The following is a 23,569-nucleotide window of genomic DNA, read 5'->3' as shown; positions in this document are numbered from 1 at the left end:
CTCCCCGGCTCCTCCCCGGGAACTGACCCCGCCCCGGCCCTTCCCCAGGACTCCCGGCTCCTCCCCACCGGGTACTGACCCTCCCCGGGACATCCCCTCCCCGGGTCCTCCCCGGGTACTGACCTCCCCAGGCCCCTCCCGGGACTCCCCTGGCTCCTCCCCCGGGAACTGACCCCGCCCCGGCTCCTCCCGGGACTCCCCGGCTCCTCCCCGGGTACTGACCTCCCCAGGCCCCTCCCCGGGACTCCCCGGCTCCTCCCCGGAACTGACCCCTCCCCTGGGACATCCCCGGACTCCCCCGGCTCCTCCCGGGAACTGACCCCGCCCGGCTCCTGCCCAGGACTCCCGGCTCCTCCCCGGGTACTGACCCCTCCCCGGGACATCCTCTCCCGGGTACGGACCCTCCCCAGGCCCCTCCCGGGACTCCCCCGGTCCCTCCCGGGTACTGACCCCGCCCCGGCTCCTCCCCGGACTCCCCTGGCTCCTCCCGGGAACTGACCCCGCCCCGGCCCCTCCCCGGGACTCCCCGGCTCCTCCCCACCGGGTACTGACCCCTCCCGGGACATCCTCCCCGGGTCCTCCCTCCCGGGTACTGACCCTCCCAGGCCCCTCCCGGGACTCCCCGGCTCCTCCCGGGAACTGACCCCGCCCCCGGCCCTTCCCCGACTCCCCGGCTCCTCCCCACCGGGTACTGACCTCCCCGGGACATCCTCCCCTGGGTCCTCCCCGGGTACTGACCCTCCCAGGCCCCTCCCCGGACTCCCCGGCTCCTCCCGGAACTGACCCCGCCCCGGCTCCTCCCCGGGACTCCCAGCTCCTCCCCTGGAACTGACCCCGCCCCGGCTCCTCCCGGGACTCCCCGGCTCCTCCCCGGGTACTGACCCTCCCCAGCTCCTCCCCTGGGACTTCCTCCCGGCTCCTCCCGGGACTGACCCCTCCCCTGGCTCCTCCCAGGTACTGACCCCTCCCCGGCTCCTCCCCAGGACTTCCCCCTCCCCCTGGCTCCTCCCCCCCAGGTACTGACCCGTTGTCACGAAGTGTGGGGGAGTCAGGCCCTGCACCCCTCTTCCTGAACTCACAGTGACTCTCCGCCAGCCAGTAAAACCGAAGGTTTATTGAACAACAGGAACACAGGATACAGCCCAGCTTGTGTTCAGAGCCAGGACCCCTCAATCTGGCCTTTCTGGGGGTTCAGGGTGCTTGGATCCCAGCCTAGGATCCCCTGAAACCCACCTCCCAGCTCCCAAAACCGAGGAATGCCTCCACTCCCCCGTTCCCTTTTGTCTACCTCCAGCCAGAGGTGAGACCTCCCCTCCCCCAGGCCAGGCTCATGTTACAGCTGCAGACCTGGCTCTCACCTATCAACCATACAGACAGTCCCTATTCCATCACACCCTCCCCGGCTCCTCCCCAGGACTTCCTCCCCTGGCTCCTCCCCAGGTACTGACCCTCCCCTGGCTCCTCCCAGGTACTGACCCTACCCCCGCCCCTGTGTACTTCCCCGCCGGGTACTGACCCTTCCCCACCCTCCCGGGACTTCCCCCCACCCCAGCCCTCTGGCTCCTTCCCCCCGCCCCCTGCACTTCCCGCTCCCCCCCTGGGTACTGACTCTCCCCCGCCCCCTGACCCTTCCCCCCGGCTCCTCCCTCCTGGGTACTGACCCTTCCCCCGACCCTCCCTGGTACTTCCTCCCACGGGTACTGACCATCCCCACCCTCTGACCCTTCCCCGGCTCCTTCCCCGGGTACTGACCCCCGCCCTTTGACCCTCCCCTGATATTTCCCCAGGACTTCCCGCCACTCCAGCCCCTGGCTCCTTCCCCGCCCCTGCACTTCCTTCCCGCCTCCGGGTACTGACCCTCCCCACCCCTGACCCTTCCCCAGGTACTGACCCTCCCCACCCCTGACCCTTCGCCCCAGGTACTGACCCTTCCCCACCCCTGACCCTTCCCCAGGTACTGACCTCCCTGCCCCTGACCCTTCCCCAGGTACTGACTCTTCCCCAACCCCTGGGACTTCCCGGCTCCTTCCCCACCCCCTCGTACTTCCCCCCGATCTCTTTGTCTCCAACACCTTCAGCCGGCACCTTTGCAGAGGGGGGGCCCAGGCCATCAGTTGCTAGGAGACAGCGTGTCAGGCATTTAGGTGCACTGGCCCCTTGCTCTGCAGCAATCACACCCCCTTCTCCCACCACCTGGATATTAAGAACTGCAAAGGGGACACTGAGGCACCAACACGGTATTCAGAGCAAACATTAAGAACATTCCCAGTTCGCCACACTCAGACGTGGGGCCGGGCGCGGGGCTGATGGAAGCCGATGCTGAGGGGGGGAGACACCCCATCGGGTACCTGAGCAAGTGTAGATAAATCTCTGTATGAAGCATCTTCGCAGAACTGTGTATCATTTTCCTCACTTTGATATGACTGTGTATTGTGCCTCTTCAGATAACCTTGCATTGTCTTTCCATATGTAGCCTCTGTTTTCACACAACTTCCTATCAAGGCCCTTGATACAGGAACTTTGCACTGAGCCTTGGGATAATGTTATCGCCCCTAAGCAGCGCCGGCCTTAGGCCTGTTCCACCAATTCCCCCGAATCGGGCCCCGCGCCCAGTGAGATCCCTTCCCTGGCTAGAGGCGCCTTTTTCATTTTTACTCACCCGGCCGCGCTCTGGGTCTTCGGCGGCACTTCAGCGGCGGCTCCTTCAGTGCGAGTGAAGGACCCGCCGCTGAAGTGCTGCCGTAGACTCGGAGCACCGCCCGGTGAGTACAAGTCCCACATGTTTTTTTACATGTGTGTTATTTATTCATCCCTGCCGGGGCCCCGTGGAAACTGTTCGAATTGGGCCCTGCACTTCCTAAAGCCGACCCTGTAGGAGCAGAATAAGATCTCCCCCCGTTTTAATCAATGGCCCTGTTGAATGAACGAGGTGTGAATGAGGAAGGTGGGAAGGCAGCACCTCCAGCCAGCTGCACCCCTCGGAGAGGGGCTGGAAGCCAGACCCAAGGACAATAAAACGTGTCAAGTGGTCTCGCTAAAGAGGAGTGGACACACTGACGGCCTTGGGGGTTAGAAGCCAGCACCTTCCCTTGGAAACACCCTCTGTGCAGCATTGGGACAACCTCCAGAAAGAAGCAGCACGAAGGACCAATGGACACAGACACAGATTTTGAAGCTGGTACAGATTTACATGAGAGGGAAGTTGCTGTAAAGGTGAGGTGTCTTGCAGAGGACCCCGGGTCTCATCTTGTCAACGTGGAGCATCAATCCGGATCGGCAGAAGCCTGGTTCCACCCCTCCCCCATCTAACCAGTGCAGTTAACAGGAGCAACTAGCTGGTGATGTGAGCAGAGTCAGGAGGAGCTCTGCCCTGACGTCTGGTGGTGAATTGTGGCGAGTGTGGAAAAGAACTTAGGGGGCTGATCTTGTTTGCATAGGCACCCGCACCCCGCCTGGCATAGCCCACAGCAGCCCCAAATGGTCACTTTGACAGCTGTGGGATCCCCAGTTTCTCTGTTATAGGGGCAGGAGGAATAAAGTGGTGTTACCCTGATTATGTGAATGAGGGACTATGAGACTGTTTTATGTCAGAGGGTCTCACCCTCAACTAAGTAGCACTCGCTAGACAAGGGACATGGGTGCCAAAACCCAGTGAACAGAGAGAGAGGCTGGGGACTGGTGTGTGTATCTGATGGTATGAGCCCCTTTCAAGGGCCTGGATCACCAATTGCATCTTCTCCTTTCTCCACTGTTGAAGAGCAGAGCTAATTTTGGTTCCATTAGGAGTCTAGCTAGAGGCTGCTGAGCTGAATTTACTTTAGGCCAATGGTGCACCAGCACTGGGGCTCCCCTGCTAAGAGCTGAACTCACTAGAAGAGCTGAGCTTACTGAGCTGAGATCACTCAGTGCTGTGTTAACTAGTGGGGGAGCCTGAAGATCGATCGCTAAGCGGCTGGCAGAGCGGAGCAGTTTGCAGCACGGTTGGAGCGGCCCACGGAACAGGGAGCGGAGCTGAGCAATTTGCGGGGACAGCTGGACTGGGTCGGCTGGAGGAGTGGCTGGTGGAGCGAGCAGTTTGCAGGATGGTTGGAGCGACTCATGGGTTGGCTGGAGGAGCAGTACACCTGGTGGAGCGGAGCTGGTCATGGTGAAGGCTGCAGCAGAACTCCATGGAGAGGCGGGGCAGTCAGCCCCGGCCCACGTAAGGTGCCCCTTAACACACCATTTACACACACACCCCCTTTCCACCCAGGCTGGGGGGGTAAAACTCTGCAGATAAACTTTTGAACTCTGGGGCAGCACTGACCAGGGACAGAGACTTTTGGGTTGTTGGACTTTGGGGTGATTGGACTTAAGACCCTGAGGGGAACAGGACACTGCCAAACCTTACTTGGTGGGTCTTTTGCTCATGGTTTGTGTTATGAATCCTGTTTGTGGTGTTTCCCCAACATGATGCCACATTGTTTCCCTCCTTTATTAAAAGGGTTTTGCTACTCTCGGACTCTGTGCTTGCGAGAGGGGAAGTGTTGCCTCCTAGAGGCGCCTGGGGGGGTATGTAATTGTCCCAGGTCACTGGGTGGGGGCTCGAGCCGGTTTTGCATTGTGTCATTGAAACGGAAGCCCTGGGTACCTTGTTGCTGCCAACTCAGAGGGGCAGAAGGGTTACAGTAATAACAACAAGACAGGGGGTGTGGTGTGTGTGTGTGTGTGTGTGTGTGCGTGTGTGCGTGTGTGCGTGTGTGCGTGTGGGTGTAATGTATCATATTCATATGACAGAGTGTGGATTGACTCCTGTATTACTAATAAATGTGGCGCTTTCCCTTATTCCCCCTGAAAAGACCCTGTGCAGCACTGTAAGTACAACGTAAGGAACTGCTGCCCCGGGAGCAGAACTCTGCGGCCTCAGAGAAGAAAGGCCTGGCCGTGGTGCAGGCCCTTAGAAAGCTGCAGCTGGGTCTATTTGGGCGGCGCTTTGCTGTGTAAACTGTAACAAACACACACACCTCAGCTAGGAGGAAGTATTTTACCGGAAAAAATGTGCCTGCTGATTGGGAATCATTTCAAAAACCTTTAACTAGATACCCCCAAAGGCACAGTCTCCTCCGGCGTGGCTGCATGAAATGCCAGGGGCTGATGCCGAGCTGCTGGGGACAGAGACGCCCGGTCAGAGGGTGGCCAAGGCCAAGCTGGGGGCTCTTAACCAAGAGACCCTGAATCACAGCCCTCCAGACCTGAGTGCTGGGAGCAGACCCGGTCTCAGTTTGAACCCCAGGGGTATTGGGGTGGCAAAAGAGCCCGGGCCGCATAAACCTTCCCACACATGTGACAAAGTGGGACTGTTCTTAATAAGAACATAACAGCGGCCATACCGGGTCAGAGCAAAGGTCCATCTAGCCCAGTATCTGTCTACCGACAGCGGCCAATCCCAGGTGCCCCAGGGGGAGTGAACCTAACAGGCAATGATCAAGTGATCTCTCTCCTGCCATCCATCTCCATCCTCTGACGAACAGAGGCTAGGGACACCATTCTTACCCATCCTGGCTAATAGCCATTTATGGACTTAGCCACCATGAATTTATCCAGTCCCCTTTTAAACCCTGTTATAGTCCTAGCCTTCACAACCTCCTCAGGTAAGGAGTTCCACAAGTTGACTGTGCGCTGCGTGAAGAAGAACTTCCTTTTATTTGTTTTAAACCTGCTGCCTATTAATTTCATTTGGTGACCCCTAGTTCTTGTATTATGGGAATAAGTAAATAACTTTTCCTTATCCACTTTCTCAACATCACTCATGATTTTATAGACCTCTATCATATCCCCCCTTAGTCTCCTCTTTTCCAAGCTGAAGAGTCCTAGCCTCTTTCATCTTTCCTCGTATGGGACCCTCTCCAAACCCCTAATCATTTTAGTTGCCCTTTTCTGAACCTTTTCTAGTGCTAGAATATCTTTTTTGAGGTGAGGAGACCACATCTGTACACAGTATTTGAGATGTGGGCGTACCATGGATTTATATAAGGGCAATAATATATTCTCAGTCTTATTCTCTATCCCCTTTTTAATGATTCCTAACATCCTGTTTGCTTTTTTGACCGCCTCTGCACACTGCGTGGACATCTTCAGAGAACTATCCACGATGACTCCAAGATCTTTTTCCTGACTCGTTGTAGCTAAATTAGCCCCCATCATATTGTATGTATAATTGGGGTTATTTTTTCCAATGTGCATTACTTTACATTTATCTACATTAAATTTCATTTGCCATTTTGTTGCCCAATCACTTAGTTTTGTGAGATCTTTTTGAAGTTCTTCACAATCTGCTTTGGTCTTAACTATCTTGAGCAGTTTAGTATCGTCTGCAAACTTTGCCACCTCACTGTTTACCCCTTTCTCCAGATCATTTATGAATAAATTGAATAGGATTGGTCCTAGGACTGACCCTTGGGGAACACCACTAGTTACCCCTCTCCATTCTGAGAATTTACCATTAATTCCTACCCTTTGTTCCCTGTCCTTTAACCAGTTCTCAGTCCATGAAAGGACCTTCCCTTTTATCCCATGACAGCTTAATTTACGTAAGAGCCTTTGGTGAGGGACCTTGTCAAAGGCTTTCTGGAAATCTAAGTACACTATGTCCACTGGATCCCCCTTGTCCACATGTTTGTTGACCCCTTCAAAGAACTCTAATAGATTAGTAAGACACGATTTCCCTTTACAGAAACCATGTTGACTATTGCTCAAGAGTTTATGTTTTTCTATATGTCTGTGTAAACGGTTGGACTCACCCCTGCGGCGCCTCCTACTGGTTACTCCGCAATTTAGCTCTTTTTCCAGTCCGGAGCGCCCTCTGCAGGCTGGTGATCCACCTGCTTTACTCTCAGCCCCGTGTCCCTCCCTGGACCCGGTGCCCCTTTTACTCTAACTGGGTCTCCCCCTCTCAGGGGAACCCCCGCCACCACGCTATCCCCACTTGCCTCAGAATGGCTACTGCTCAGTCACTATCGAGCCCCATATCCTGGGACAGACTGCAGCGTCAGCCTTCTCATCACCGGCAACGGGGTTCGGACCTGCTGCCTTGCCTATCCTTAGGTTGCCCCCTGCAAACCCCAGTACCTCTTAGCCCCGTACTAGGCCGCAGGCCTGGGGCTTTCCTAGGCTGGAGCTTTCCCAGCCCCTCAGCCTTTTCCTTGTCCTGCTTTACCCTAGGTACTTATCTTAGCATCTAAGCAGCCAGGCCCATCTCTCTCTAACCACAGAGAGAGACTCTCTGGCTTCCTGGCTGATCTGGCCTTTTATAAGGCCCTGCTACTCAGTTTGGAGCGTGGCCCCCAGCTGTAGCCACTTCCCCAATCAGCTCAGCTCTGTCAGGCCACATTTTAAACCCCTTAAAACCCCGGAGCAGGGTCCACCCTGCTACAGTCTGACAATTTTATTCTTAACTATTGTTTTGACTAATTTGCCCAGTACCGACGTTAGACTTACCGGTCTGTAATTGCCGGAATCACCTCTAGAGCCCTTTTTAAATATTGGCGTTACATTAGCTAACTTCCAGTCATTGGGTACCGAAGCCAATTTAAAGGACAGGTTACAAACCTTAGTTAATAGTTCCGCAACTTCACATCTGAGTTCTTTCAGAACTCTTGGGTGAATGCCATCTGGTCCCGGTGACTTGTTAATGTTGAGTTTATCAATTAATTCCAAAACCTCCTCTAGTGACACTTCAATCTGTGACAGTTCCTCAGATTTGTCACCTACAAAAGCCAGCTCAGGTTTGGGAATCTCCCTAACATCCTCAGCCGTGAAGACTGAAGCAAAGAATCCATTTAGTTTCTCCGCAATGACTTTATCGTCTTTAAGCGCTCCTTTTGTATTTTCATCGTCAAGGGGCCCCACTGGTTGTTTAGCAGGCTTCCTGCTTCTGATGTACTTCAAAAACATTTTGTTATTACCTTTGGAGTTTTTGGCTAGCCGTTCCTCAAACTCCTCTTTGGCTTTTCTTATTACACTCTTGCACTTAAGTTGGCAGTGTTTATGCTCCTTTCTATTTGCCTCACTAGGATTTGACTTCCACTTTTTAAAGGAAGTCTTTATATCTCTCACTCCTTCTTTTACATGGTTGTTAAGCCACGGTGGCTCTTTTTTAGTTCTTTTACTGTGTTTCTTAATTTGGGGTATACATTGAAGTTGGGCCTCTATTATGGTGTCTTTAAAAAGGGCCCACGCAACTTGCAGGGATTTCACTTTAGTCACTGTACCTTTTAACTTTTGTCTAACTAACCCCCTCATTTTTGTATAGTTCCCCCTTTTGAAATTAAAGGCCACAGTGTTGGGCAGTTGAGGTGTTCTTCCCACCACAGGGATGTTGAATGCTATTGTATTATGGTCACTATTTCCAAGCGGTCCTGCTATAGTTACCTCTTGGACCAGCTCCTGCGCTCCACTCAGGATTAAATCTAGAGTCGCCTCTCCCTTGTGGGTTCCGTACCAGCTGCTCCATGAAGCAGTCATTTAAAGTATCGAGAAATTTTATCTCTGCATTTCGTCCTGAAGTGAAATGTTCCCAGTCAATGTGGGGATAATTGAAATCCCCACTATTATTGGGTTCTTAATTTTGATAGCCTCTCTAATTCCCCTTAGCATTTCATCATCACTATTACTGTCCTGGTCAGGTGGTCGATAATAGATCCCTACTGTTATATTTTTACTAGAGCATGAAATTTCTATCCATAGAGACTCTATGGAACATGTGGATTCGCTTAAGATTTTTACTTCATTTGAATCTACACTTTCTTTCACATATAGTGCCACTCCTCCCCCTGCACGGCCTGTTCTGTCCTTCCGATATATTTTGTACCCCGGAATGATTGTGTCCCATTGATTGCTCTCAGTCCACCAGGTTTCTGTGATGCATATTATATCAATATCCTCCTTTAGCACAAGGCACTCTAGTTCACCCATCTTATTATTTAGACTTCTGGCATTTGTGTACAAGCACTTTAAAAACTTGTCCCTGTTTATTTTTCTGCCCTTTTCTGATGTGCCAGATTCTTTTTTATGTGACTGTTTATCATCTGATCTGGCCCTTACATTATCCTCTTCCGTCCTCTGCTCCTGACTATAACCTGGAGATTCTCTATCATCAGACTCTCCCCTAAGAGAAGTCTGTGTCCGATCCACATGCTCCTCTGCAGCAGTCGGCTTTCCCCCATCTCCTAGTTTAAAAACTGCTCCACAACCTTTTTAATGTTTAGTGCCAGCAGTCTGGTTCCACTTTGGTTTAGGTGGAGCCCATCTCTCCTGTATAGGCTCCCCCGATCCCAGAAGTTTCCCCAGTTCCTAATGAACGTGAACCCCTCCTCTCTACACCATCGTCTCATCCACGCATTGAGACTCTGAAGCTCTGCCTGCCTACCTGGCCCTGCGCGTGGAACTGGGAGCATTTCTGAGAATGCCACCATAGAGGTCCTGGATTTCAGTCTCTTCCCTAGAAGCCTAAATTTGGCTTCCAGGACATCTCTCCTACCCTTCCCTATGTCATTGGTACCTACATGTACCACGACCACCGGCTCCTCCCCAGCACTACACATAAGTCTGGCTAGATGCCTCGAGAGATCCGCAACCTTCGCACCAGGCAGGCAAGTCACCATACGGTTCTCCTGGTCATCACAGACCCAGCTATCTACGTTTCTAATAATCGAATCTCCCATTACTAACACCTGCCTTTTCCTAGAAACTGGAGTTCCCTCCCCTGGAGAGGCAACCTCAGTGCGAGAGGCAACCCCAGCACCATCTGGAAGGAGGGTCCCAAATGTTTTTTCTGAATACTGTGTGGGGGCCTCAGTTTCCCCTCTGCAGTTCTGAGGTATCTAGGTGGTGGGCTAAGGGGCTGTGATCGTTGCAGAGCCCTCGGGGACCAGTGTGATGGTGTCTGCACAGAGAATGGCCGACACCCTGTCTGCTGGCAACTGATGGCCTGGGCCCTACTCCTCCACACTCTGTAACAGGGGGGTCCCGCTGGCTCCACAGACCCTCTCAAGTTAGGTTGGTCTCAGCCAGGCCTTAGCATCCAGGCAGGGACACCAAAGCCCTGCCCCACAAGCAGCCGTTTAACCCCTTTGCACCCACGGGGCAGCAATGCCAGGTACAGTGGGGAAACTGAGGCACACATGGCAGAAAATTCCCATGTGGTCACAGTGAGGCCCTGTCTCAGAGTCAGCCTGGCAGGGTCAGCCCTGTTAGCTGGGGGGGGGGCACGGTCCCCCCGCCAGCCTGGCCTGCCGCCCTCAGGGCCCTGCTGTGGTTCTAACCTGCCTGCTCCTCCCAGCCGCTCCCCGGGGCCGTCATTACAGCCTGGCACCTGGCCTGATTGGAGCCTTTAGTGTCACAGGCTCTGGGCTCAGGTGCGCGGGGCCCCGTGGGGCCCCGGCTCGGTTGCTAAGATCCAGCGTGAGCTGCCGAAGCCGGAGGAGCCGCTGATCTGGGCCAGGCTCACAGGGGCAGGATGAGCCGCCAGCCGCAGACAGGCAAGCGGGGGCTGCTCAGCACGGCACAGTCCAGCCCGGGTGTGGGGCCTGCGGAGGGGTGAGTCGGGGGGGGCATGAGGCCAGGGTCAGTCCCGGGGGCTGCAGGGGAGGGGAGGGGAATCGGCTCCGGGGAGGACGCTGGGGGGAGGCAGCAGGGCCTGGGCCGGGCTATCCAGGGCTGGGCGCTTCCCTCTGGGCCCTGCATCGCGGGTGGGGTGGAGTCAGAGCCTGGGGGGGGGGGTCTGTGCTGCCCTGCCCTGCGCACTGACCCCTGCCGCTGGTGGCAGCCAGTGGGTACACGGGCCAGAGTCCGGGCCGGGCACTAACCCCCAGCTGTCTCCCAGCAGCGGTGCCCCGAGGACCTGGGTCCTGGACCCCTCCGGGGATGTGCACTACTGGTGGCTGAGTGTCATGGTGCTTCCCGTCCTGTACAACTGGATCATCCTGATCTGCAGGTGGGTCCGGCAGGGGCACGGGCTGGGGGTCAGCGGGGTAGGGCCGCCCAGAGGGGGGGGCAAGTGGGGCAATTTGCCCCAGGCCCCACAGGGGCCCCCATGAGAATTCTCTGGCCCCACCTCTGCCTCCGCCTTCCCCCATCCCCCCGCGCCTCAGCGCACCGCATCCAGGAGCGGCCCTGGACAGAGCTAAAGCGGCCTGGCTCCAGTGGGGCCTGAGCCCCTCCCGCTCGGAGCCGCGTGGTAAGGGGGCGGGGCCTCAGCTCCTCCCGATCGGAGCCGCGTGGTAAGGGGGCGGGGCATGAGCTCCTCCCGCTCGGAGCCGCGTGGTAAGGGGGCGGGGCCTGAGCTCCTCCCGCTCGGAGCCGCGTGGTAAGGGGGCGGGGCCTGAGCTCCTCCCGCCGGAGCCGCGTGGTAAGGGGGCGGGGCCTGAGCTCCTCCGCTCGGGCCGCGTGGTAAGGGGGCGGCCTGAGCTCTCCCGCCGGAGCCGCGTGGTCAGGGCGCGGGGCCTGAGCTCCTCCCGCTCGGAGCCGCGTGGTAAGGGGGCGGGGCCTGAGCTCCTCCCGCTCGGAGCCGGGTGTTGGGGCGGAGCATGAGCTCCTCCCGCTCGGAGCCGCGTGGTAAGGGGGCGGGGCCTGAGCTCCTCCCGCTCGGAGCCGCGTGGTAAGGGGGCGGGGCCTGAGCTCCTCCCGCTCGGAGCCGCGTGGTAAGGGGGCGGGGCCTGAGCTCCTCCCGCTCGGAGCCGCGTGGTAAGGGGGCGGGGCCTGAGCTCCTCCCGCTCGGAGCCGCGTGGTAAGGGGGCGGGGCCTGAGCTCCTCCCGCTCGGAGCCGCGTGGTAAGGGGGCGGGGCCTGAGCTCCTCCCGCTCGGAGCCGCGTGGTAAGGGGGCGGGGCTTTGAGCTCCAGGCCGAGCAGCGGGAGCTTAGGCCCTGCTGGAGCCACGCCACTGCAGCGCTGTCCAGGGCCGCTCCTGCACGCGGTGCGCTGAGGCTCCGGGAGAGGGGGGAGGTGGGGGTAAGCAGCATGGCAGGGGTTGGGGCGGTGGGGCTGGATAAGGGGCAGGGAGTCCCAGGGACAGTCAGGTGACAGGGAGGGGCAGAGGTTCGGGGTGGTGTTCAGGGGACAGGAAAGTGGGGTTGGATCATGATCATTCTGGGGTCTGTCAGGACTTGGCAGGGGTGGATAGGGGTTGGGGCAGTCAGGGGACAGGGAACAGGCGGTTGGTGGGGAGTGGGGTCCTGGGGTGGTGGTTGGGGGCTTCAGGGGCGGTGAGGAGACAAGGAGAAGGATGGGTTGGGGATTCTGAGGGGGCAGTTGGGGGGCAGGAAGTGGGTGGGGGTCAGATAGGGGGCAGGGCCAGGGTGTTTGGGAGGCAGAGCCTTCCCTACCCTAAAGCTCATTCAGCAGTTTGAGGCTTGCAGACGGCTATTGAACACCAAGGGCCAAGCTGTTATCTTTTCCGTGGGGGAGGGATCACATGAGAAGAGCAATATCCTACACCACCTACCTCCTTCCCAACCCTACCAAGGGAGACCCCCCTCCCCTGCATTCCCCGAGGCTCCAGAGGGGTTAATTCAGTGGTTCTCACACTTTTGTACTGGTGACCCCTTTCACATAGCAAACCTCTGAGTGCGACCCCCCCCCATAAATTAAAAACACTTTTTAAATATATTTAACACTATTATAAATGCTGGAGGCAAAGCGGGTTTTGAGGTGGAGGCTGACAGCTCACGACCCCCAGTAATAACCTCATGACCCCCAGTTTGAGACCCCCTGGGTTAATTTAATTTTAGCACCCTATGTCCATTCACATCCATGTGCTATTTTGAGCATTTCAGTTTTCACAACATAGGCTCATCCCGGATTCTGGAACAAGCTCAGATGCTCAGTTCGTGGAGTATGTACATAAACTAGCCCAGGGGTCGGCAACCTTTCAGAAGTGCTGTGCCGAGTCTTCATTTATTCACTCTAATTTAAGGTTTCACGCGCCAGTCATACATTTTAACGTTTTTAGAAGGTCTCTTTCTATAAGTCTATAATATATAACTGAACTATTGTTGTATGTAAAGTAAATAAGGTTTTTTAAACGTTTAAGAAGCTTCATTTAAAATTAAATTAAAATGCAGAGCCCCCAGACTGGTGGCCAGGACTCAGGCAGTGTGAGTGCCACTGAAAATCAGCTCGCGTGCCGCCTTCGGCACCCGTGCCATAGGTTGCCAACCCCTGAGCTATGATGTTCGTCCATCGTTGTCGATGAAGACCTCAACAACTCATTCGTTCAATGACCGGGCTCTGTGAGTCCGGAGATGACTGATCGGTCCGATTCGGGCGTGGAACGTCCTGTCACACGTCGGGCAGACATGTGATGGCACTGTCGATGATGTGCGGGCAGCTCTGGACTCGCGCAGCTCACGCTTTCTTTCAGCCTCAGCGGTACGCCTCGCCTCAGAGGTATTACTGCCTGTGTGAATGAGGCTGCGCCATGCTGGACGGTTCAGTGCGAGGGTTTCCCATGTGGCGGTGTTGATCTCAAAGGACTTCAGAGAGGTCTTCAGCGTGTCCTTGAACCGCTTCTTTTGTCCTCCATGGGAGCGCTTTACCTGGGCGAGTTCTCCGTAGAAGAGCTGTTTAGGAATGTGCTCGTCTGACATTCTCACGACATGTCCGGCCCATCTGGTCTGGGCTCTCATCAGCAGTGTGTGAACTGACGGCAGACTGGCTCTGGTAAGGACTTCAGTATCGGGCACTTTGTCCTGCCATCTGATTTTTAGAAGCTTTCGCAGACAGGAAGAGTGGAAGTGATTGAGCCTTCGTGCATGACTCCGATAGACAGTCCACGTCTCGCAGGCCTACAGCAGAGTTGGAAGCACCACTGCTCGGTAGACCTTCAGCTTCGTTGGTAGGCTGATCCCTCGACGTTCCCAGATGTTGGAGCGCAGTCGGCCAAATGCAGAGCTGGCTTTAGCAATTCTGCACTTTACTTCATCATCGATTGACACTGCTCGGGAAAGGGTACTGCCCCCACTGCCTGAAGTCTCTGTCCATTTACAGTGATGGACGGTTCTAAGTATGGAGCGTGGGGAGCTGGCTGGTGCATGACCTCAGTCTTCTTGATGTTAATGGTGAGACTGAAGTTGTTGCATGCAGATGAAAACTTGTCCATACTGGCTTGCATTTCTGGCTCTGTACTAGCATTCAGAGCAAAATCATCGGCAAAGAGAAAGTCTCGAAGTACAGTTTCCTTCACCTTGGTGATGGCACGCAGTCGCCTCAGATTGAATAGTTTCCCTGAGCTATACTGTATATACAAAGACAAACCCACAGTAACCATCTCCAGTTTGTGAGGGACCCCATGGAGCCAGTCTCTAGGAAGCAGATACATTCATGGCGGTTAAGTACATTAATGGCTATTAGCCAGGATGGGTAAGAATGGTGTCCCTGGCCTCTGTTCGTCAGAGGATGGAGATGGATGGCAGGAGAGAGATCACTTGATCATTGCCTGTTAGGTTCACTCCCTCTGGGGCACCTGGCATTGGCCACTCTTGGCAGACAGGATACTGGGCAGGATGGACCTTTGGTTTGACCCAGTATGGCTGTTCTTATGTTCTAAGCTAAATGAACCCAAAGTTATGGAGACAGATATGAGTCAAGGAAGCCAGCAGAGTATCAGAAACCTGGAAAAATCTCTGACTGGATGGGCTCAGGCGTTTGGTCACAAGCTGAGGTGGTTCAAAAGTTTTGGATTTTTTTTAAGCAGATTTTTTTTTATTGTTTCTTTAAACAAACCCAGCAAGCAGATATTTGGCCACACACTTCTGAAACCCCAAACCATGTTCAGGTTTTGGCAGACTAATTGCAGCTTTTCAATTAAAAAAAAACACAACAAATTTGGAAGGAAAGCAGACATTGTCCGTGATTTTTTTCTGCTTTTTAAAACCCCCTGGTTTTCAATCCAGAAAAAGTTTTGACGGAAAATATTTGTCCAACCCTTTTAATGAGCTTTAGTACCTTTTAGCACTAGCTGGTGCTGGGAACCAGTGACACCTTGTAAAGAAGTTTTCTCAAAACTGGGTTTGTGCCGAGATGTGGAAGGTTTTTAAATGTTTATTTTTCCCAGGGCTTCCCCGGGGCGGGGGAGGGAAGTGGGGCAATTTGCCTCAGGCCCCACAGGAATACAGGGATTCTATAGGATTGCAACTTTTTTTTATGGAAGGGGCCCCTGAAATTGCTTTGCCCCCGGCCCCCTGAATCCTCTGGGCGGCCCTGCAGCGGGGGCAGGGTTGGGAGCAGAGGAGGCGGGGCATGGGCAGGGTTGGGGCAGTGGGGGCAGGACTGGGGAGGGGGGGGCATGGGCAGGGCTGGGGAGGTGGGGGCAGGGCTGGGGAGGCGGGGGCATGGGCAGGGCTGGGGAGGCAGTGGGGCAGGGCTGGGGAGGCGGTGGGGGCATGGGCAGGGCTGGGGAGGCAGGGGCATGGGCTAGGGGCAGCGGGGCATGGGCAGGGTTGGGGTGGTGGGGGCAGGGTTGGGAGCGGAGGGGCAGGGCTAGGGGCAGCGGGGCATGGGCAGGGAGGCGGTGGGGGCAGGGTTGGGGCGGCGCGGGCATGGGCATGGGTTGGGAGCGGAGGGGCAGGGCTGGGGAGGCAGGGGCATGGGCTAGGGGCAGCGGGGACCTGGGCAGGGTGGGGGCGGCGGGGGCCTGGGCTGGGCGAGGAGGGGGCAGGGCTGGGAGGCGGTGGGGGCAGGGGCTGGGGCAGCGGGGACATGGGCAGGGTTGGGGCGGAGGGGGCAGGGCTGGGAGAGGAGGGGGCAGGGCTGGGAGGCGGTGGGGCATGGGCTGGGGCAGCGGGGACATGGGCAGGGTTGGGAGCGGAGGGGGCAGGGCTGGGAGAGGAGGGGGCAGGGCTGGGAGGCGGTGGGGGCAGGGCTGGGAGGGCAGTGGGGGGCAGGGCTGGAGGTTCAGCCCAGGGGATCAGGCACTGATGGGGGCACCTCAGATCCGCTGTCCCTCTCCAGCCCCAGGTGCCCCGGGAGGCAGCTCAGCGTCGCCCCCTGGTGCTGAGGCTGCCAAGTACCCAGGAGTCCTGGGCGCTGCTGCTCCCTCACCCCAGCGTCCTCCTTCCTGTCCTCTTCCAGTGCGCGGCTCCCAGCTGCTGAGCGCCACCCCAGAGCCGGGCGGGCGGCTGGGGCCGAGAGGGGCTAGTGACGTGCAGGGGGGTGTTACTGGCCTGGCTGAGTTCAGGGGGACGGGCTGACTGAGGGGATGCACTAGGGGCCCCCCGGGGTGCCAGTTCCCCCCGCTCCGGGTCAGGGGGGGCTTTACCTGTCTCTGGCGCTGGCACCACAGGTCTGAGCGCCTCCTGCATCTCCCTGCCCCCAGGAGCAGGACAGCGCTGCCATCCCCAGAGGGCAGGTGGGACGGGGCCTAGCACCGGCATCGGTGGCACAGCAGGCGCTGAAGCCAGCTCTGCCCAGCCCCAGTGCCAGCCCAGGCATCCATCCTCTCTGGGGCACCTGCCCCCGCTGCAGCCGAGCCCACGAGCCAAGAGCCCCCCAGGCAGGGTGGGGGGTGTCCATGCCAGGAGGGGAAGGAGGCGCCTGTGCCAGCTCGGGGCCCCAGCACCCTGTCTGGCTGCGCCAGACATGCCCGTCTGCTCCAACACAGACCTGGGCTCTGAACCACGTGCCCCAAAGCTGCAGGTTTACCTGACAGCCGCTCACAGGAGTGTTCTTGTCTTTAGCACCCAGATGCCCAACTCCCAGTGGGGTCTAAACCCAAATAAATCCATTTTACCCTCTATAGAGCTTACGCAGGGTAAACTCATGAATCGTTCACCCTCGATAACTCTGATAGAGAGATGAATGGCTGTTTCTCCCCCCCGCCCGCCAGGTGTTAATACAGACTCTGGGTTAATTAATAAGTAATAACTGATTTTATTAAATACAGAAAGTTGGATTTAAGTGGTTCCAAGTAGTGACAGACAGAACAAAGTAAGTCACCAAGCAAAGCAAAATAAAATAAAATGCGCAAATCCATGTCTAATCCAACTGAAACCAGATAAGATCCTCACCAGTCCCAGAATGCTCCTTTCACAGACTAATCTGTTAGTCGGGGTCCAGCAATCACTCCCACCCCTTGCAGTCACTGTCCTTTGTTCCAGGTTCTTTCAGGTGTCCTTGGGGGTGGAGCGGCTCTCTTGAGCCAGCTGAAGACAAAATGGTGGGGCTCCCCTGGGCTTAAAGAGACTCTCTTGTGGGTGGAGACCCCTCTTCACTTCTATGCACAATCCAGCTCCAAGATGGAGTTCTGGACTCACCTGGGCAAGTGACATCTCCATGCAGGACTCACAGTTTTTACAGGTAGCAGCCATGGGTCACATGCTACCTTGAACGTCGTCTGGTAGACTTCTTATGTGGACTGGAGCCTCCCAAGATCCATTGTCCTTTAAGTGTCTCTTGATTAGGTACTTAACTTCAACATCCCTTTCTCCAGGACCTGACCAGCTGCTCTACTAAGGTTATTTAGAAACCAAGCCAGGACACAGCCAACCTTCATAACATCGAATACAAAAACGACACATTCATGTAAATAGGATTAATCCATTCAGCAGATCATGACCCTTACAGAGATCTGTTACGGGCATACGTAGCATAACACACATCCTAAGCATATTTCCATAGAGCCTTCTGGGAGGTACCGTCACACCGGGGTGACACGCTGGTTCGTTCCCCTGCAGGTCCTGCTTCCCCGCGGTGCAGCAGCAGCACCTCGCCCTGTGGCTGAGCCTGGATTACCTGAGTGACCTGCTCTACCTGCTGGACATCGCAGTGCGCTTCCACACCGGTGAGTGCCGCGGCCCGGCCCCCCGCTAGCCCCTGCCTGCCGCGCCCAGCCCCCGGCCCCCCAACCCCCTGCCCTCCGCGCCCAGCCCCCACCCGCCAGCCCCCACCTGCCGCGCCCAGCCCCAGCCCTTTTCTGAACCTTTTCTAGTGCTAGAATATCTTTTTTGAGGTGAGGAGACCACATCTGTACACAGTATTCGAGATGTGGGCGTACCATGGATTTATATAAGGGCAATAATATATTCTCAGTCTTATTCTCTATCCCCTTTTTAATGATTCCTAACATCCTGTTTGCTTTTTTGACCGCCTCTGCACACTGCGTGGACGTCTTCAGAGAACTATCCACGATGACTCCAAGATCTTTTTCCTGACTCGTTGTAGCTAAATTAGCCCCCATCATGTTGTATGTATAGTTGGGGTTATTTTTTCCAATGTGCATTACTTTACATTTATCCACATTAAATTTCATTTGCCATTTTGTTGCCCAATCACTTAGTTTTGTGAGATCTTTTTGAAGTTCTTCACAGTCTGCTTTTGTGTTAATTATCTTGAGCAGTTTAGTATCATCTGCAAACTTTGCCACCTCACTGTTTACCCCTTTCTCCAGATCATTTATGAATAAATTGAATAGGATTGGTCCGAGGACTGACCCTTGGGGAACACCACTAGTTACCCCTCTCCATTCTGAGAATTTACCATTAATTCCTACCCTTTGTTCCCTGTCCTTTAACCAGTTCTCAATCCATGAAAGGACCTTTCCTTTTATCCCATGACAGCTTAATTTACGTAAGAGCCTTTGGTGGGGGACCTTGTCAAAGGCTTTCTGGAAATCTAAGTACACTATGTCCACCGGATCCCCCTTGTCCACATGTTTGTTGACCCCTTCAAAGAACTCTAATAGATTAGTAAGACACGATTTCCCTTTACAGAAACCATGTTGACTATTGCTCAACAGTTTATGTGTTTCTATGTGTCTGACAATTTTATTCTTAACTATTGTTTCGACTAATTTGCCCGGTACCGATGTTAGACTTACCGGTCTGTAATTGCCGGGATCACCTAGTGCCCTTTTTGAGTATTGGCGTTACATTAGCTAACTTCCAGCCATTAGACGACAGGAACACAGTCCAAACCAGAGCTTGTAGGTACAGAAACCAGGACCCCTCAGCCGGGTCCATCTTGGGGCCAACCTCTCTCTCCCCAGCCAGCTCCAGCTGAGACTCTCCAGCCCCTCCTCTGGCCTTTGTCACCTGATCTCTTTGTTCTCCCGCACATTCAGCTGGCACCTTGCAGGGGAGGGGCCCAGGCCATCAGTTGCCAGCAGACAGGGTGTCGGCCATTCTCGGTGCAGACACCATCACACTGGTCCCTGAGGGCTCTGCAGCGATCACACCCCCTTAGCCCACCACCTAGATACCTCAGAACTGCAGAGGGGAAACTGAGGCACCCACGCAGTATTCAGAGAAAACATCAAGAACAGTCCCACTTCGTCACACATGGGGGCTGGGGGCCTCTGGCTGGGCAGTGACTCCGAGGGGGACCCTGGGGACCCGGCCTGGCTGGGCAGGGGGAAGTGCTTGCAGCTTTTCCCAGGCCCCCGGGAATCAGCACCCGTGGCCGATGACCTTACTCTCTTTCCCATGGGGACTGCAGTTCCCAGCATGCACCGCTACACCCTGACCCCAATGCCCTGGCTGAGCACGGAGTGCTGCATGCTGGGACTCGTAGTCTGCACAGGCCACCCTTTCACTCTCGGCATGCAGGATGCTGCAGGCCTGGCACCCTGGGCTGCACCGTGCCCGGGAGGAACCAGTGCCAAGGCCAGAGCTGGTGCCGGGGGCCTGGGATGCTCCTCTGAGCCCCCCAGAGAGCCCCCAGCCCCGAGATGCGCTGTGCTCTGTCCCAGCTGCATCCCCAGCCGTGGGGGAGACGCCCTTAGCAAACACTGACCCCCGGGAGCCCCAGGAATCCCAGCCTTGGGAGCCCCCCCCGGAGTCCTGGCCCTGGGGTGCGTGCACAGAGCTGTGGGGCCCTGTGCTCAGCCCCCCGCCCCGTCTGCCCTCCCTCCGCAGGGTTCCTGGAGCAGGGGATCCTGGTGCGGGACCGGGCCCAGATCTCCCGGCGCTACCTGCGCTCCACACACCTGCCGTGGGACGTGGCCTCGGTGCTGCCCACCGACCTGCTGTACCTGCGGCTGGGGCTGCACGTGCCGGCCGTGCGGGCCAACCGGTTCCTGCGCACGCCGCGCCTCTTCGAGGCCTTCGACCGGCGGGAGACGCGCACGGCCTACCCCCACGCCTTCCGCATCGCCAAGCTCATGCTCTACGTCTTCGTCACCATCCACTGGAACGCCTGCGTCTACTACGCGCTCTCGGGCGCCATCGGCTACGGGGCGGACGCCTGGGTGTACCCCAACCACAGCCGGCCCGGCTTCGCCCGCCCGCTGCGCCAGTACCTGTACAGCTTCTACTTCTCCACGCTGGTGCTCACCACCGTGGGCGACACGCCCCCGCCCCAGCGCCAGGACGAGTTCCTCTTCATGGTGGCCGGCTTCCTGCTGGCCGTCATGGGCTTCGCCACCATCATGGGCAGCATGAGCTCCGTCATCTCCAGCATGAGCACGGCCGAGGCCGCCTTCTACCCCGACGCCGAGCGGCTGAAGGGCTACCTGCGGCTGCAGCGCGTGGGCCGGCGCCTGGAGACCCGCGTGGCCCGCTGGCACCAGCACCTGCAGCTCAACAAGAAGGTGACCAACGAGCAGCAGGTCCTGCAGCACCTGCCCGAGCGGCTGCGGGCCGAGGTGGCGGTGAGCGTGCACCTGGCCACGCTGCGCAAGGTGCAGCTCTTCCAGACCTGCGAGCGGGGGCTGCTGGAGGAGCTGGTGCTCAAGCTGCGGCCCCAGGTCTACAGCCCGGGCGAGTACGTGTGCCGGAAGGGCGACATCGGGCGGGAGATGTACTTCATCCGCGAGGGGCAGCTGGCCGTGGTGGGCGACGACGGGCGCACGCGCTTCGCCGTGCTGGGCGAGGGGCTCTACTTCGGCGAAATCAGCATCATCAACATCAAGGGTAACGCCCGGCTGCCGGCTCCCGCCCGCCCCGCAGGCCCTGCTCCCGCCCGCGGCTCCCGCCTGCCCCGCTGGCCCTGCTCCCGCCCCACAGCTCCCTGCCCCACCCCCGCCCCGCAGGCCCTGCTCCCACCCCACAGCTCCCTGCCCTGCCCGTGGCTCCCACCCGCCCCACTGGCCCTGCTCCCGCCCCACAGCTCCCTGCCCCCACCCCGCCCCGCCCCGCAGGCCCAGCAGGCCCTGCTCCCGCCCCGCAGCCCCTGCCCCGCCTGCGGCTCCCACCTGCCCCGCGTGCCCGGCTCCAGCCCAGCATCCCCCTGCCCCCGCCCGCCCCGCTGGCCCTGCTCCCGCCCCACAGCTCCCTGCCCCCGCCTGCGGCTCCCACCCGCCCCTGCTGGCCCTGCTCCCGCCCCGCCGCCCCGCCCAGCAGGCCCTGCTCCCACCCCACAGCTCCTGCCCCACCCCGCCCCGCCCCGCAGGCCCTGCTCCCACCCCACAGCTCCCTGCCCCTGCCCGTGGCTCCCGCCCGCCCCGCTGGCCCTGCTCCCGCCCACAGCTCCCTGCCCCCACCCTCGCCCCGCCCGCAGGCCCTGCTCCCACCCCACAGCTCCTGCCCCTGCCCGTGGCTCCCACCCGCCCGCTGGCCCTGCTCCCGCCCCACAGCTCCCTGCCCCACCCCGCCCCGCCCAGGCCCAGCAGGCCCTGCTCCCGCCCAGCAGCCCCTGCCCCGCCCGCGGCTCCCACCTGCCCGCTGGCCCTGCTCCCGCCCAGCAGCCTCCTGCCCCCGCCCGCGGCTCCCACCTGCCCGCTGGCCCTGCTCCCGCCCAGCAGCCTCCTGCCCCCGCCCGCGGCTCCCCCCGGCCCCGCAGGCCCTGCTCCCGCCCCGCAGCCCCCTGCCCCCACCCCGCCCGCCCGCCCGCAGGCCTTGCTCCCGCCCGCAGCCCTCTGCCCCCACCCCGCCCGCCCGCCCGCAGGCCCTGCTCCCACCCCACAGCTCCCTGCCCCGCGGCTCCGCCCGCCCTGCAGGCCCTGCTCCGCCCAGCAGCCCCTGCCCCGCCCGCGGCTCCCACCCGCCCCTCAGGCCCTGCTCCGCCCGCTGGCCCCTGTCCCGCCCGCGGCTCCGCCTGCCCGCAGGCCCTGCTCCCGCCCCACAGCTCCCTGCCCCGCCCGCGGCTCCCGCCCCGCCTCAGGCCCTGCTCCCGCCCCGCTGGCCCCTGTCCCGCCCGCTGCTCCGCCTGCCCGCAGGCCCTGCTCCCCCGCAGCTCCCTGCCCCCGCCCGCGGCTCCCGCCCGCCCTGCAGGCCCTGCTCCCACCCCACAGCTCCCTGCCCCGTCTGCTGCTCCCAGCCCCCACCCTGCCCTGCAGGCCCCGCTCCTGCCCACAGCTCCTGCCCGCCCTCCCCCCTTCTCCCCCCAGCTCTGCCTCTGGCCCCTTGCTCCCACCAACTATCCCTTCCTGGAGTGTGGGGTGGGCTTCCCCCCAGCTCTGCCACTGCCCTGACCCACAGCCCCCCCTTATCCCAGCCCTGCCTCCAGCCCGACCAGCTCTGCCAGAGCCCCTCACTCCTGACCGTCCTGGGCCAATTCAGGATATGGGGGGCTCCAGGGCCAGGCCTAGCCGGGATGTTGGGGGCTTGCCTGGCTGCACCCCTGGCGGGAGAGGGGGTCTGGGTCCCAGCAGCTCCTGTCTCCCCAGGGAACAAGTCGGGGAACCGGCGCACGGCCAACATCCGGAGCATCGGCTACTCGGACCTGTTCTGCCTCTCCAAGGAGGACCTGCAGGAGGTGCTGGGTGAGTTCCCCAGTGCCAAGGCCGCGCTGGAGGCCAAGGGCCGGGAGATCCTGCTGGGCATGGACAAGCTGGACGTGAACGCCGAGGCGGAGGAGACCGCGCGCCAGCAGGAGGCCGAGCGGCGCACGGAGGCCCTGGAGGACGCGCTGGACGCCCTGCAGACCAAGTTCGCCCGCCTGCTGGCCGAGCTGGAGTCCAGCGCCTTCAAGCTGGCCCTGCGCATCGAGCAGCTCGAGTGGCAGACGCAGGGCTGGGCTGGCGCCGGCGGGGAGGGCCAGGGGGCCGCGCCCGGGCAGTGAGGGACGACCTGCGGCCCCCGCCAGCCCCCGGCCCCCAGTGCCAGCGGCCCCCGGAGAGGCCGGCGGGTCCCAGTATAGAGCAGGGCCGGGCTGCTGAGGTGGGGGAGCCCGGTGTCACGCTTGGCCCCGTGTGGTCTGTGGGGGGAGCCCCCTCCGCTGCGACAGCCCTTCTCGGGGGTCCAGCCCCTCCACCTCCCAGAGCCTCAGCACGTCTGTGTCTCGCCGGGGGCCCCCCGGGGCTGAAGCCGCAGCCTGAGTAATGGAGCTTGACGGGGCCCTGTGGCGTGGGGCCCTGGGCAGCCCATTTTGCCACCCCCCAACGCCAGCCGAAAACGCATTGCTGTGGCACGGGGGGGGGGGGGGTAATTACAGCACCGGGGGGGGCTCAGAAAGAAAGAGGTTGAGAACCCTGCTCCAGGGAACAGCCCCCTCTCCCCCCCAGCAGCTGGGACACCCCTCCCCAGGCTGCGCCCAGCCCCACAGCCCCCTTGCAGCCTGACCCCCGGGGCAATCAGGTCGGTTCTGGGATCCGGTTCTAACCAATCGACAGGAATGGTTTAGGGTCGCCAGCTTCCTAATGGCACAAAACCAAACACCCTTG

At 58.9% G+C, this 23,569-nt stretch overlaps 1 protein-coding gene across 1 annotated transcript in view; it reads left to right on the top strand.

Moving 5' to 3' along the window:
- Window positions 1-22,968, top strand: part of CNGA4 (cyclic nucleotide gated channel subunit alpha 4) — a 34,237-nt gene extending 11,269 nt beyond the window's left edge. Inside the window, exons 2-4 of the mRNA XM_039485864.1 lie at window positions 17,686-17,812; window positions 19,884-20,879; window positions 22,574-22,968. Coding sequence (XP_039341798.1) covers window positions 17,686-17,812; window positions 19,884-20,879; window positions 22,574-22,968 — 1,518 coding nt within the window. The remainder of the gene's footprint in view (window positions 1-17,685; window positions 17,813-19,883; window positions 20,880-22,573) is intronic.
- Window positions 22,969-23,569: the final 601 nt, after the last annotated feature.

Source organism: Mauremys reevesii, linkage group 1 (genome assembly GCF_016161935.1).
Source record: "Mauremys reevesii isolate NIE-2019 linkage group 1, ASM1616193v1, whole genome shotgun sequence".
NCBI lineage: Eukaryota > Metazoa > Chordata > Testudines > Geoemydidae > Mauremys > Mauremys reevesii.
This window is presented reverse-complemented; position numbering and strand designations above follow the sequence as displayed.